Below are 12,940 nucleotides of genomic sequence, written 5' to 3' on the forward strand. Positions count from 1 at the left end.
GTGTTTCTATTTGGGCTACACCTGGGCTACACGTTGCGAATGTCCCCACTCATAGAATGAGGTCTCTGCAATCGCAGATTGTTAGGAAGGCTGGAACAGCCGCCATCTTAAACTCATCATTGCCAATGGAATTAACAGTGCTGTCAGTGTTTCCACTACAACGGAAAATAAACATGGCGTTTCTTCAGCGCTTTCGGCACGTCCCTGATGAGATCACTTCGTTTCTTCAGTGTGAGCGAGTCGGGACAGGGTTTCACTCGACCACTCAAACAACAGTCAACTCTATTATTTATGTTTTGCCTTCGGGAGTGAGACGTGTGAGTCCGTCAAGGCGAGATTCCCATCGGCCCAGAATCGAGCCGTGGCGGATTTGCTGGCTTATGCACCAAAATCGTGTTCACTCCGCGAATAATCAGTCGAGATTCCCGAAATTCAATCAATCGCGCTCTCTTTGCTAACGGGGAACTTGGTTGCACTACTTGTGTGCATCATCTGACACCCCAGCATTGTGTATCATACGTGAGTTACGTAAACACCAGCAAGAAAGTGGCAAGGGCTGTTCTTGGAAGTCGGACAGCTTTGCCAGTGTATCGAAGACCCACCCGAAAGACGAATTTTTCTCAGGTGAGTGGTTTGTAGAAAGTTATAAGTGTTTGGGAACTGCACGACCTGGTGATTACGGTGACTGTTTCATTTTGTTATTTTATTTATTCACCTGCATTATTATTTTTTATGGCATCTTTGTAATTAAATTACGCCCTGGTTTATATGAATATTTTATTTTATTTTCTTGCAAGTTAGAAGTGTCCCAATTCGTTACACCACTTCATGCCCGCAATGCACAATGGTATGCTGGGCCTGTTATATAATCACTTGCATTTCGTACGGCGTGATCGGACAAAATTTACTTGATTTGATTGCGGTTCTGTCCCGTAATTAATATTCATTCGTTCGCGGGAAACTATTGGTTTTGAGGCAATTAACCCGGAAATCACAGGTGACGTGATCATGAGCAAATAACCTGTTTTCCTCTTAATCTTAACTCGGCAAGGTCTTGGTGCAGCATCGAGAGAATTCCAGAATTTCTTTTATTAGTCGCGTATCGTTTACTTTCAATTCGTGTAATAAAGGATTTTTTTCGGAAATAATTTTTTTTAGTAAAAATCCGGCGTTGAACTTCTGGAAATGTTAAAAATTAATTCTTTTTGTTTATTTTTCACGGTAGTTCTTGTTGAAGGATTTTTAAAACCAATAAATTAAGAAATTAATTAAAGAGAAATCAACGCCGTCACTCAATTTCTACAATTATTAAAATTTTAAACGATGACCCAATTTATTGAAAATAGTAAATAACATTAATTTTCCTCGGGAAAAGTATTGTGTAGGTTACATAACGCGCGAGTTAAAAAAACGTGAGATAAGCCTGCGCGCGAGCTGGCGATTGAGTCTAGGAGGCGCGAGCAGGTGATCTGAGTTCACGGTGCGGTGCGCGGTGCGAGCCGAGGCGCAGATAAAAGACGGACGGCGGCCCCGTCTCGTGACCAGCGCCTCACGTGTACCCGTCCAACAGCCGCCAGCCAGCCAGCCAGCCAGCTATTAGCCCGGCGTTACGTAACACGCGCCGTTTGCTCACGTAACGCACAAATCCGACTTGCATAACTCGGCCAAATTGATCCGGTTATACCTCCAGAAATAATTTTCTGGGCTTTTTCGACACTCATGAAGGGGTTTTCAGGGTTACAACCTGACCGGAGGTGAACAAACTGAAAGTAAGTCGTGGAGAAAGTTGTAAATCCAGGAATTGAGGCGGTGGAGATAATATCCAAACTGGTTCTTCTAATCCGTTTATTTGCCGATGACCCTGATTACTGACCCTGACAATGTAAACCACCCTGGTTGGGACTCTAAGTACACCTGAAACTTTTATTACAAGGTAAAACCGTTTAATTCAATGTCATTATTTTATGTCTAGTTATTTAATAGGTGGCACCACTGTCGTTCACGTACAAAAAATACCTTAAAAAATTAATTCGGAGTAAAGGCTTTTGTGAAGATAATTGCTGAGCAAATTTACACGTAAAATGACTCCAAAATTTGATGAGAACTGTTTTCTTGGTTAAAATTAGGAGAATGTCCCTATAGCAAACCACACACCATTGGATCGATTCAACGAGTGAAATCGAAATCGAGCGCAAAAACCGCAAACACATGCGCAAGCATTGTAAATTATTAAAGGAAACCTATTTAAAGATTGAATTTTTTACTGTTGCTTGATCCCATTTTGATTATTATCGCACGAAAACAGTTTAATCATTTACAATCTAAAACTAATTGCTGTCCTGTGACTATCCCTAGAAATGTTTGATAATATTTGATTTTACAGATGGGCTTTTTCACTTCAAAATTGCTATAAAATTAAAATAAGATGATTCGAATCCTCCGAATTAAGACTTTGACACGCAGAAATTTTTCGTCGTAAAAGCACAAAGCGTAAGATAAAACGCCAATCTTGACGATCGCAGGTGGATGGATGCTCCAGAAAATGCGACTTGCGCAACATATTCCTCGGAACGAGGCTAATCAAAATCAACCATTGAGTATTATTTGCATTTTAATCATGACAATAGAGTCCGTGGAAATAGATTTCTAGAGCTAATCTCGTTTCACTTGCATATACTGTGGTCCGAGACACTCACGTGCGAAAGGCCAGCTGCACGCGATTGCCGCAGCACCTGTCGGTTCAAACACGTGGGTGGACGGGACGGCACGTAGTCGGAAATTTGCACGGCTTAGCTAATCAGCAGTGTTAAAACCGCCCAAGATTTTAAACCAGCTATAATTAGATTGATTGTTTTACCACTTTGGGTTAAAATGTTTTCAACAGCACCAATGACAATAATATGTCTCTTGACAACGCCAGGGCATGACGTCACTGTTATTTCAGCTGGAAGTTTATTGAATATTTAAAATACTAGTTCCTTCAAGGTTGGATTTTCACACCACCGAGTTTTTTTTTCACTGGCAGCTGTGTTGCCAGCCAATTTTTGGGCGAGGTCAATTTTTCAGCTGAAAACAACAACTACTCCTGCTGTTTATTTTTTTAATTAATCGTTGTTATTTTTGCAAAATGAACCTCCTTCCCCCCATTTCGCCCAAAATCCCATTTCCAAAAATTAAAAAATTAATAAATTGTTTGTGACAAAATTTTACATTTATGCAGAAAGCTCATTCCATACATTTGAATGTGTAATAATAATTAATTTTCCTTTTTTCTTACCAAATTGTTGCGTAACACCAAAAACAAAACACTAACGCGTCTAAAGTAAACAAATCGACTGCGAGTTACCATCTGCTGGTGGTTGTTGGGATTATAAATCAATATACTATAAATAAAAATTTAGATCGGGCTAATTATAAATAATTCAAGTGGTCCATTATTGGCGGTAGTAATCTGCATCGGATCTCGTGATGCCATGGAATGCGCATCAACAAACAAGTCGTCGCGTGATTCCGAAGTGTGGAGCCAGAATTCCACGTGAACGTAAGGCATCCGATTTTAGCGCTTATTATTATTCCCTATTCACGAATGCAGAGCGAGATTACATAATAGAGGAGCAGCATCAGCAGTGCGCGCACACCCTCTTATGTAACCGTTCGGGCCGTCCGAGAGTGCAGCGGCAGTCTTCTCCCGTCACTCCGTGCCTTCGGTCGCTCATCTTTTTTTCCGCTCCTGCCGGGGAAAGTATAGTAGTTGTTCTATTATTTGCAAGAGGAGTTGGTGCATCACTGCCTGCCGACTTACAAGTTAGCCGACCGACTGCCTGGTCCGCGTTTATCGCCGACCGCCATGAATGTAAGCCTTTTGGGACGCCGCGTTCGCAACTGTTCACATGAGCAATTGCGATTGTTTTGCGTTGCTATTGCTAGAGGGGAGGCAGCAATCGGGATACGCGCAATTCTTCGCTTGCGAAACCACGAAGTAGCTAATTTGCTCAAAAATGTTCAACTGTACTTACGCAATTTTTTAAAAAAATTTATTTACTTTTTAATTTTTTTCTGTACAATTAATTTAATTATTTCTGCTGCTTAAGTGGAATTGTGTTTAATGTATGAGACCTTATTGCTTCTCTAGATTGTTCTGCAGTTGTTACAAGTTATATAACACCCTCATTCCACAGTTCGATGCACATAATGCCGCGCATGGTTTCCGTTTTCGACTCAATTCTGATCATGAAAATATTCACTCTTTAACCATTCGTTTCAACTCACACAGCTTCTATTTATTTTCAATTGGGTTAAATAAAAAAATTACATAACAATTTTGTTACTTTCTAAATTTCTAAGAATTCCTGGAGACTCATATTTTTCCTATCAATTCGCTATATACTAGTCTGAAGAGTCAACAAAATGATATGGGGATTAGTACCAGCTGACTAACGAGTTTCCCCAGCATAATTCGTCCTCTACGACCAGAGAGAAAGAGTGACGCGTCAGCTCCTATACGCTGACGCTGCTGCGAGCCCCCGTTACGTGATTAACAAAATAATAACACAGAGCGAAAAGCACGATTTTTTCCGGAAAACACAAGCGTACGTGACTGCGCTAAAATACGAGACCGCGTGGCGAAGGGAAACGCTATACTCAAAACCGGAAAAATCGGTGCAGAATCAGCTCCCAATATTTATTGTTCCACATATTCAGTAAGGTTTCAATATTTGTGCCGGCATCACATCGTGCAGGGTTGCAGTTTTTCACAATTGGTATTTCTATTCGCTTGTTTTACATTAATGTCGGCCATATTTTGCATGAAAAACTGCATTTGGTTGCATAAAAAATGTAGAATAATTCACTAAAGGTTTGCATACATGATAACATGTTGTTATATATCAGTGATGTGGTGTCGTCTCATTAATTTCTCGTTGGGTCGTTCGTTATGCGACTCTTTTTTTCTCTCGCTGCGATTATGGTTATGCACGAGTTGGTGAAGTAACGCCATTTTTGTGCGAGCTTATAGCCGCGAAGAGAGCTATTTCCAGCAGACGATCTCCATTGTGCGATACCAAACTCGAATAATACTCGGGGCTTCATCTGTTCCACCGCGGCTCGTTCTGTTGTCCTGCTAAAAATTACGTAAACACTTTTACAAGACTCGCTCGCCCCCAATGGGGATTATTACCTAATTGGCACCGCGCGGCGTCGAGAAGCCGACAGTAGTTATTGTTTATGAAATGCCCACGCGCTTGCATAAATGACCTGCCTCCCGATTGGCCGTCCGAATTTGTGCTCGAATTGGGGGAGTTCCGGGTCACACACAAGTGTTATTGCCATGCACCCCGTCGGCGGCCGTAGAAGGGGCAGTGACTCGCGTAACGTATAGAGAACGGGTTTCTATTACATTACAACACGTTAATTGCGACGTAGCGAAAGAATAGCGCTCATAATAGCGATGTGTAACGTGCAGTTTTACACTGCTAACAGCAGTTTTCTCTCTAGAGGACAGTTTGCTAGGGATTGAATAGTTTTGCATAATGAATAATATGGATTATTTGCTTAGCAAATGGGATGGTGTATGTAGGCTATCAAATAATCTAATGGGTTAATTGTGAACTTATATAAATCTGAGTATTTTTATGCTTTTGAACAACTATTTTTTGTAGATTAATTGTTAAAAAACTGGTAAACGTGACCCACACAATTAATGATAGAGTGGGTTCCTTTCTCTTGCTGATTTATTATTGTTATCACGTTCAGAGAAAATAGTTGTTCAAAGACTTATCTAATCTTGAGTCGAAATTAGGTTGTTGTGAAAATGGCAGTTTGTTTGGGTAAAAAACTGCCATTAATTCCTTTACTGTTTTCAAATTGAAAAATAAAATTAAACCTGTTCATATTTAAAAAAATGCTTTTTAGAGGTAAGGAGATTTTTTGCCCAAGGTTTTAGTTCTGTTTAAAATTTCTAGAGTTACCAGCCATGTATTTTTGAGGCGGCGGCTGACTAAGCCGGCTTTACAGAATTTTTTAGCCCGTTGGTGTCAGCTTGCTTGCACTTATATAACAGTCCAAAAGGCACTTTTTAATTTTTACGAATTGTTGACCGGTGGCTGGCGCAGCTTTGCCGAATTCACGGCGGCTTCCGGCTTACCACGAGACCTAAAACTAACTGGTTATTGTGCGCCTCTAAAAATGTCTAGATTTTTGCTCTGCCATCTTCCAATTATGAGATTTTCCAATTTTGCTGGTTTATTAATTTTAATTTCCAGATATTTTCCCGTTTTTTTTCCTTTCCGTCTATGTGATATCCATGATTTAACTTACTAATTTTAATAGGTTTTTTCCAAAAAATCAATTCATCGCCAAAACGCCCTCAGAAATAATGGATTTGCATTCATCTAAATCTTAATTTTCTTCTCTAGCTGTTAATATTTTCATCCTTGAATAGCTATAAACTTTTAAATTCAAAGTTTTTCTGATCTTCCATTAATTTTTCCCCTCAGAATTGTTTGAGATACTTAAAGTCTCAAATTCCAGTTAAGAAATGTTGCAGAAAAATCAGGGTTTCAATTTCTAATCACACGGTTTTTTTATCTCTGGTTTTAGGTTTTTACCAATTTCTTATGCAAGAAATGATCAATTATTCCTTTTCTATCAATATTAGTGTGCAAATGCTTTAATCCTGCAATCAGACTTATTTTAAACATGATAATAAAAGTTACGCGTTCAAATAATCTGAATGAAATTTTCAAATAAAAAATAGCATCAAATTCATATTTCCTCAGAATGGTAAACAACTTTTGACCAAATATTTATGCCTACACACGAAATTGATTTAAAAAAATCCTGTTTATTTGCAACCCTTGATAAATTTCTGCCAAAAGAATGAGTAAATTGCTCAAATATTCGTCACCATCGCCATTTTTATATCTGATTGAAAGATTTTGTTTTGCCGAAAATAGGACTATTTTGGTCCAATAAACATTAGTAATCAACATCTTAGTCATAAAAAGCAACCAAACTTGTCAATCCTATTTATGCCATATTTATTTATTGCTGTGGAATCATAATAACAAAATTAATCAGAGAAATTTTGGTTTGTTGCAGGCGAAACGGCGCTAATGGCTTCTTTCGTGTACCACCTCTCAAGCAGCAGCAGCAGTAGCAGCAGCATTTCTTTCGGCCGGCGGTCGCGTAAAAACGACTTCCATGAACGTGCTGAAGGTGCTGCTGGTGCAGTTGCTTAGACTGCTGGTGTGGTTGTGGTGTCGCAAGAGGACAAAGCAGCAAAGCGGCACGATGAACCTGGTCGGCGTGGCGCACGACGCCTTCAACAGCCGCGACTTCGGGCTGGCCACCGAGCTGTACAAAAAGTGCGTGAGCGAGCTGGACGGCGTGGCGGACGCGGCGGCCACCAGGCTAGACCTTCAGTTCGGCTACGCCGACTCGATGGCCAACAGCGGCCGCCTGCGCGACGCCGTCGCCGTCTACGCTCGCATCTACAAGAGGGGCTGCTTGCCCGACCGCCTGCGCCACCTGGCCACGGCGCTCATCAGCGCCCTGCACGCCGATGGCCCGCCGCCCGCGCCCTTCGACCCGTTCGCCTGCGTCGCGTGCGGCAGCGTGCCCAGACAACCCGTCAGCTGGAACTGCGGACACTGTGTCTGCCTCAAGTGCGACCAGAAACACTCCAGGGACGCTCACTGTCCCAGGTGAATGAAGAATCTTAATAGTGCCTCAAAATTTGTGAAACTATGTTCAAAACTAATTTATTTTATATCTGTATCTTTACAACATTTAGTATATCATTTCTCAACTCAGAAAAAATCAAAATCAAAAGTTGGAACAGGAATACAGACTAAAAAATATTTTTAATTATTCAAAATGATTACCTTTGTGAAGTCCCATATTGATTTTTAATCACTGGAGCTTCGTCGAATCTAAATACTTCTAATTAAGACATCCACGAGTTTGAGTCAGTTTTATTTAAATATAATTGGTGCCTCTTGTTTATAATTAAATTTAAAAGAGACGCTCTTTAGAGCAAAAATGAAGAAATTTCCAAGAATAAATTAATGAAGCAAAAAATGCCAATAAAATCTTTATTTTGACTATAAAGGGCCATTCCTCTCATAAAAACCCGAACGTGGGTCTGATCTGGCTAAGATAATTGTTGCCAAGCCACTCGTTTGACCAGGTATTTCAACCTTGAAAAAATAAGACCCACGAATGTTTATTAATATATATTATGTATATACAAAATTAATTGAGGTACAACAAAAAAAATACCGGTTGAAGTGGAGTGGATTTTCTCAAGGACACTTTGGAAATGAGAAAGGTTTCTATTATTTTCACCAAAAACGTGTTGAAATTGTCGGATTGTAGTAAAAATTTAATTTAACTCCTGAATAATTTAGAACTAGAGAGTTTGATGTAAAAGGATTTTTTTATTTCGTGGACCTCTTGTGTACTAGGCTCCTATATGGGATTTTTTTGAGTTAAAATTTATTTTTCTTAACATTTCCCCACTCACTTCTTCAATTAATTAAATTTTTTTTGTATTGTAACAAATTTCATGTATCCTCAGATGTGGAAAGTCCAAGGGTCGGTCAAGAAGGGAGGTGAACGTTCTCATCAACACCCTGGTCCAGAAGTTCTGGCCGAAGCACCTGGAAGCAGCAGCCCTGCGGGACGAGGGTAACTCTCTGTTCAAGGGGGGCTGCCTGAAGGAAGCCTTAGAGAAGTACAATGCATCCGACAAATTAGGTAATACTCGACTCCAGGAAACGGGTTCGACGTAAAACTAACTGGGACGCACTCTTGCAGTCAAGGATTACCCACTTACCCTGGCAAACCGCTCGCACGTTTTGCTGAGCTTGAACAGGGCGCAGGTCGCCCTGGCCGACGCAGAGACTGTGATTAAAATTTGGCCCCACTGGCCCAAGGTAAGTTCAAAATTTCCCTTTTTTTTCCTGTGATTTGTCATGATTAAGAAAAAATATTTTTACCAGTTTTTTAAATAAGAAAGAGTTATTTAGATGGTCCAAGATATTTAACCCGTTTTTTGCGATGGCAGAACTTTAAATGCATTAAAAGCTTGAAGTTCGAAAATATATTGTGAATTATCGACTTTTTCCGATAAAGTTGAGAATTTTTCTTAGTGTGGAACTTTTTAAAAGCTTCGCTCAACGTGATAAAAAGGATCTAGTTTTAAAAATTTACTGGTAATCGCATCCTTACTCAACACAAAATTCACTGACCAAACCCAGCTGTAACCACTTGTTTCTGATTACGTAACCTACTGATCAAACTTCTAGAAAATTGTGATGAAAGCCCAAGTTTTGCACTTATCTCATTAAAAAACTAGAAACGCCTAAAATTAATCAATTGAAAAATGACCTAAAATTTTAAAATATTTTAGAAATCGCAAAAATCTTGAAAATCTTATTCATGTTAATTTATTTATTGTGCCTCTCTCTTTAGTTTCCTTTATTAACAAAGAGTTAAATGAGAACCACATTTTTCTAGAGCAAATAAACACCACAAAGAAAAACTACGCCTTGGCGTGACCTATATTTCTAAAGTCGGTCATTTAATTTTATTTATATTCATGCCGATAATTTTGATCTGCAGGCTGTAAATAATTTGATGCCCTTTTTTATTCTATCAATAATTGCCGTTTTTTAATTTAAACGTATTTTTCTCGGCAGGGCTACTTTAGGAAGTCGTTGGCTCTGTCCTCGCTGGGCAAGCACGACGACTCGCTGATCGCGCTTGCCTGCTGCATCGCCCTGGAGCGCAACCCGCACCCCCTCCGGCACGACATGTGCTTAGCCCTGCACCACGTGCTGCTTCCCACCCTGCGCGCCAAGTCGGCAAACTTCTGGATCAAAAGGCGCAAAAGAGCCTCCAGTGACTGCGAGGACAGCGGTGACGAGGACCTGCACCAGCATCAGGTAGTTGAACAAAAAATAAACTCAAATTTATTGAGATTGAACGATGTGTTTGTTCAGCAGCGCGCTCGAGCACGGCAAATCACGGTACAAGGACTGATGGACAGAATGCTTAAGGCAGCTGAACAGTTACAAAGTGAGTTTTCTGGTTGATTTATTTTATTTACAGTGGAATGAATTTCCCCACAAAATCTTAAAATTTGATCAATTGGATTTTTGGGCACTTTTGGTCAGAAGTTTATGAAAAAGAAAATTGGTCGGATAGGGTTCACTTTTCATGTAATATCACATTTTAAAATAAAAAAAACACTACCATTCATTACACTTTAAAATGGTTAAAGGATTAAAAATTTTACAATCAGCTTAAGAAGTAAAAAGTATATTTTTTAATATATGCTTGAAAATTTAACTCCTAAAATTTGACTTTAATAATTTTTCCCATTAAAATAAATTGCTCTTGTATTAAAACTGAGACTCTCTCTGTAGAAAATACCAAGTCTGACAAGAGAAGCATCGACTTCCTGTCCAAAGAGACTACCAGTCCCGCCGAGGTGGTCGATTTTGAGTGCGTGCTGTGCAGCCGGACCTTATGGCGGCCAGTGACGACTCACTGCGGCCACACCTATTGCTGGACCTGCCTGGACAGATGCATCGACTACAACCACCCCTGCCCCCTCTGCATGTCCCCCCTCACGGAGGTGACATAAAATATAATTTACCTCCAAACGAGTTCTGATTTTTTTTGGTGTTTCTCAGGGAGTCGCTGGAAGTGAACGATCGGTATTAGACTTTGTCGAGAAAGCCCTGTCGCTGCTGCTGCCTGAAGAACACCGACAGCGCCAACAGCAGGAACAGGAACAGTCCGCTGAACCTCAGAGAAGGTGCGGATCTGAATAGTAGAATTTTTTGAAATGAAAATAAATTTTAATTTCTGTTAAAGGATTCCTGTATTTGTGTGCACAACTGGTTTTCCCGGGACTCCATGCCCCCTTTTTATATACGAGCCTCGCTATCGACTGATGATTAGGAGAGCAATCCAGAACGAATCGCGTCAGTTTGGAATGGCCGCCTACCTCGAAACGGAGGGAAGGTAATGCACACAGCAATTATTTTGTTTTCAAACCTATATTAATAAATTTCCTCAAATCAGATACGCGGATTTTGGCACGTTGCTCGAGATCCGAGATGCTCTTTCCTTCAACACGGGCTGTTCCATCGTGACGTGTGTTGGAATCAGCAGGTTCAAAGTTCTTTCCAGAGGAGAAAAAGATGGGTACAACCTGGCCCAGGTTGAACTCCTCAAGGACGAGCCCATACCTGATGAAAGGCTGGAAGGTAACTACAAAACGTATTATAAGCCATTTTTAATCAATTGAAATCTATGGAATTTTCTTAATAGTCTAGATTTTCATTAGTGTCGGCTAAAAACATTTGGCCATTTTGCCTAACATTTTTCTTTCCGCTCAGTTGTTACAGCTCTGCACAACGAGGTTCGCACCAGAGCCCACACTTGGCTGTCGTTTCTGTCTGAGAAGTGCCGGTCGGAAATCGAGCAGACTTTTGGCTGCATGCCGGAAATCGAAGATGACTGGTTCGCACTGCCTGACGGCCCTCAGTGGACCTGGTGGCTCACGGCCATTCTTCCTTTGGGCTCAAAACTCAAGGTATTCGCGAATCAGATTAAAAATTACAAAAGATGCTGATCTAATTTCTATTCTAGGTTGGAATTTTGGGCACAACCAGTTTGGAAAAGAGGCTGCGGGCCATCAACAAAACTCTGGAGCATTTGACAAGTCGAAACATAATCTAAAGATGTAAATCATATCCAACTTTCGTCTGCGATTTCTTTCTAATCTTTTCGTTAACATATTCGAGCGAGCTTTTGCCTCGTAGCACTAAATTTCACGGGGAGCTGTCGGTGTTTTTTTTCTAATCGCACGGCAGGGACTCTTGATTTTAATAGTCAATAGTGATGTAACTAAATATTCTAATGTGATCATCTACTGTTTTCTTATGCTTTAATAAATTATTTCTGTCATTTTTTTTATATTTTCCGAGGAATGCTCACATATTATGCGACATGTATATGTAATATACTGCTAAATATACGAAAATGAAATTGTATAAAAAATTGCTTGACCAGCCTCTCATTTATTGTAGAACTCAGCTAGATAGATTATTGAAAAAATATAATCAAGTTAACCCAATCACTGCCATTAACGTGACTAAAAAGATATCAATTTTCTCTGGTACCTGAATATTATTTTATGTGAAATAAAAATTTTTCACCTACTTCAAAATAAAAGGTAGTTACTTCCTTGTACAGACTATTATAATTTTTATTGTTCTTGCAAGCGTTCATACAACAACAAAAAATCATTCTATATGAAAATTCAAATGCAAGAAATGGCGAACAGAAGGAGCAAAATAAAGCTAAAACGATCCATTAAAAAGTAATATCACGCCGGCCGCACCTTTTGCCGCAAATCTTATATAAAAATAAAATTCTTTATATTCACACGTTAATGTTTTATTTGATAGAAACAAAACTTTAGCTATGTCACAAGGATCCCTATTTTAGAATTTTTAAACGTAGCATCTTTTGCGTGGCATAAAAGCAATGATGTATGACCTTGCGTACAGTAGTTGCATGAACTCTTCTCATCCTCAACTACTCTTTTTACGCGCTTGAATGAATTTGAAAGCCACGCATCGCTACGTGGGTAACAGTAACGGCATTGGCATGTTGGCAGCAATGATTGAAAGCAGCCCCTGCTCACTCATATGGCGCGTAAATGAGCCAGCTAAGAAGTTCAGCATCCACTGGCAGGTGGCAGGTCGATAGCTTTTTCAGCCAATCAGATGGCGAGTTGGAGTTTGTTGCTTGTTACGCCCACGAAAAACTCTGACACACGCCCCTCTTCGCCTCCCTCTGCACGTGGGCGTAACAGGCAACAAACTTCAAGACGCCATCTGATTGGCTGAAAAAGCTATCG

At 40.1% G+C, this 12,940-nt stretch overlaps 1 protein-coding gene across 2 annotated transcripts; it reads left to right on the plus strand.

The window, feature by feature from the left end:
* Positions 1–217: 217 nt before the first annotated feature.
* LOC135937909 (LON peptidase N-terminal domain and RING finger protein 3) lies at positions 218–12,078 on the plus strand. 2 transcript variants are annotated; one of them, XM_065481256.1, is made up of 12 exons: positions 218–624; positions 7,099–7,703; positions 8,579–8,757; positions 8,818–8,936; positions 9,702–9,947; positions 10,008–10,080; positions 10,431–10,642; positions 10,701–10,825; positions 10,885–11,034; positions 11,095–11,279; positions 11,412–11,608; positions 11,665–12,078. In XM_065481256.1, the coding sequence occupies exons 2-12, from the start codon at positions 7,201–7,203 to the stop codon at positions 11,752–11,754; spliced, it is 2,079 nt and encodes a 692-aa protein (XP_065337328.1). In that variant the 5' UTR covers positions 218–624; positions 7,099–7,200; the 3' UTR covers positions 11,755–12,078. The 2 variants fall into 2 exon arrangements, with proteins under 2 accessions (XP_065337328.1, XP_065337327.1); XM_065481255.1 differs by having other exon boundaries at positions 219–624; positions 10,005–10,080.
* Positions 12,079–12,940: the final 862 nt, after the last annotated feature.

Source organism: Cloeon dipterum, chromosome 2 (assembly GCF_949628265.1).
Source record: "Cloeon dipterum chromosome 2, ieCloDipt1.1, whole genome shotgun sequence".
NCBI classification, from domain to species: domain Eukaryota; kingdom Metazoa; phylum Arthropoda; class Insecta; order Ephemeroptera; family Baetidae; genus Cloeon; species Cloeon dipterum.

What these genes read in the sequence shown, in the direction of transcription:
- LOC135937909 (XM_065481255.1), top strand. Translation starts at nt 7,201, where the DNA reads ATGAACGTGCTGAAGGTGCTGCTGGTGCAGTTGCTTAGACTGCTGGTG. An exon ending in GGCAGCTGAACAGTTACAAA is followed by an intron (nt 10,081 to 10,430) that starts GTGAGTTTTCTG and finishes CTCTCTCTGTAG; the next exon opens with AAAATACCAAGTCTGACAAG. An exon ending in GCATGTCCCCCCTCACGGAG is followed by an intron (nt 10,643 to 10,700) that starts GTGACATAAAAT and finishes GGTGTTTCTCAG; the next exon opens with GGAGTCGCTGGAAGTGAACG.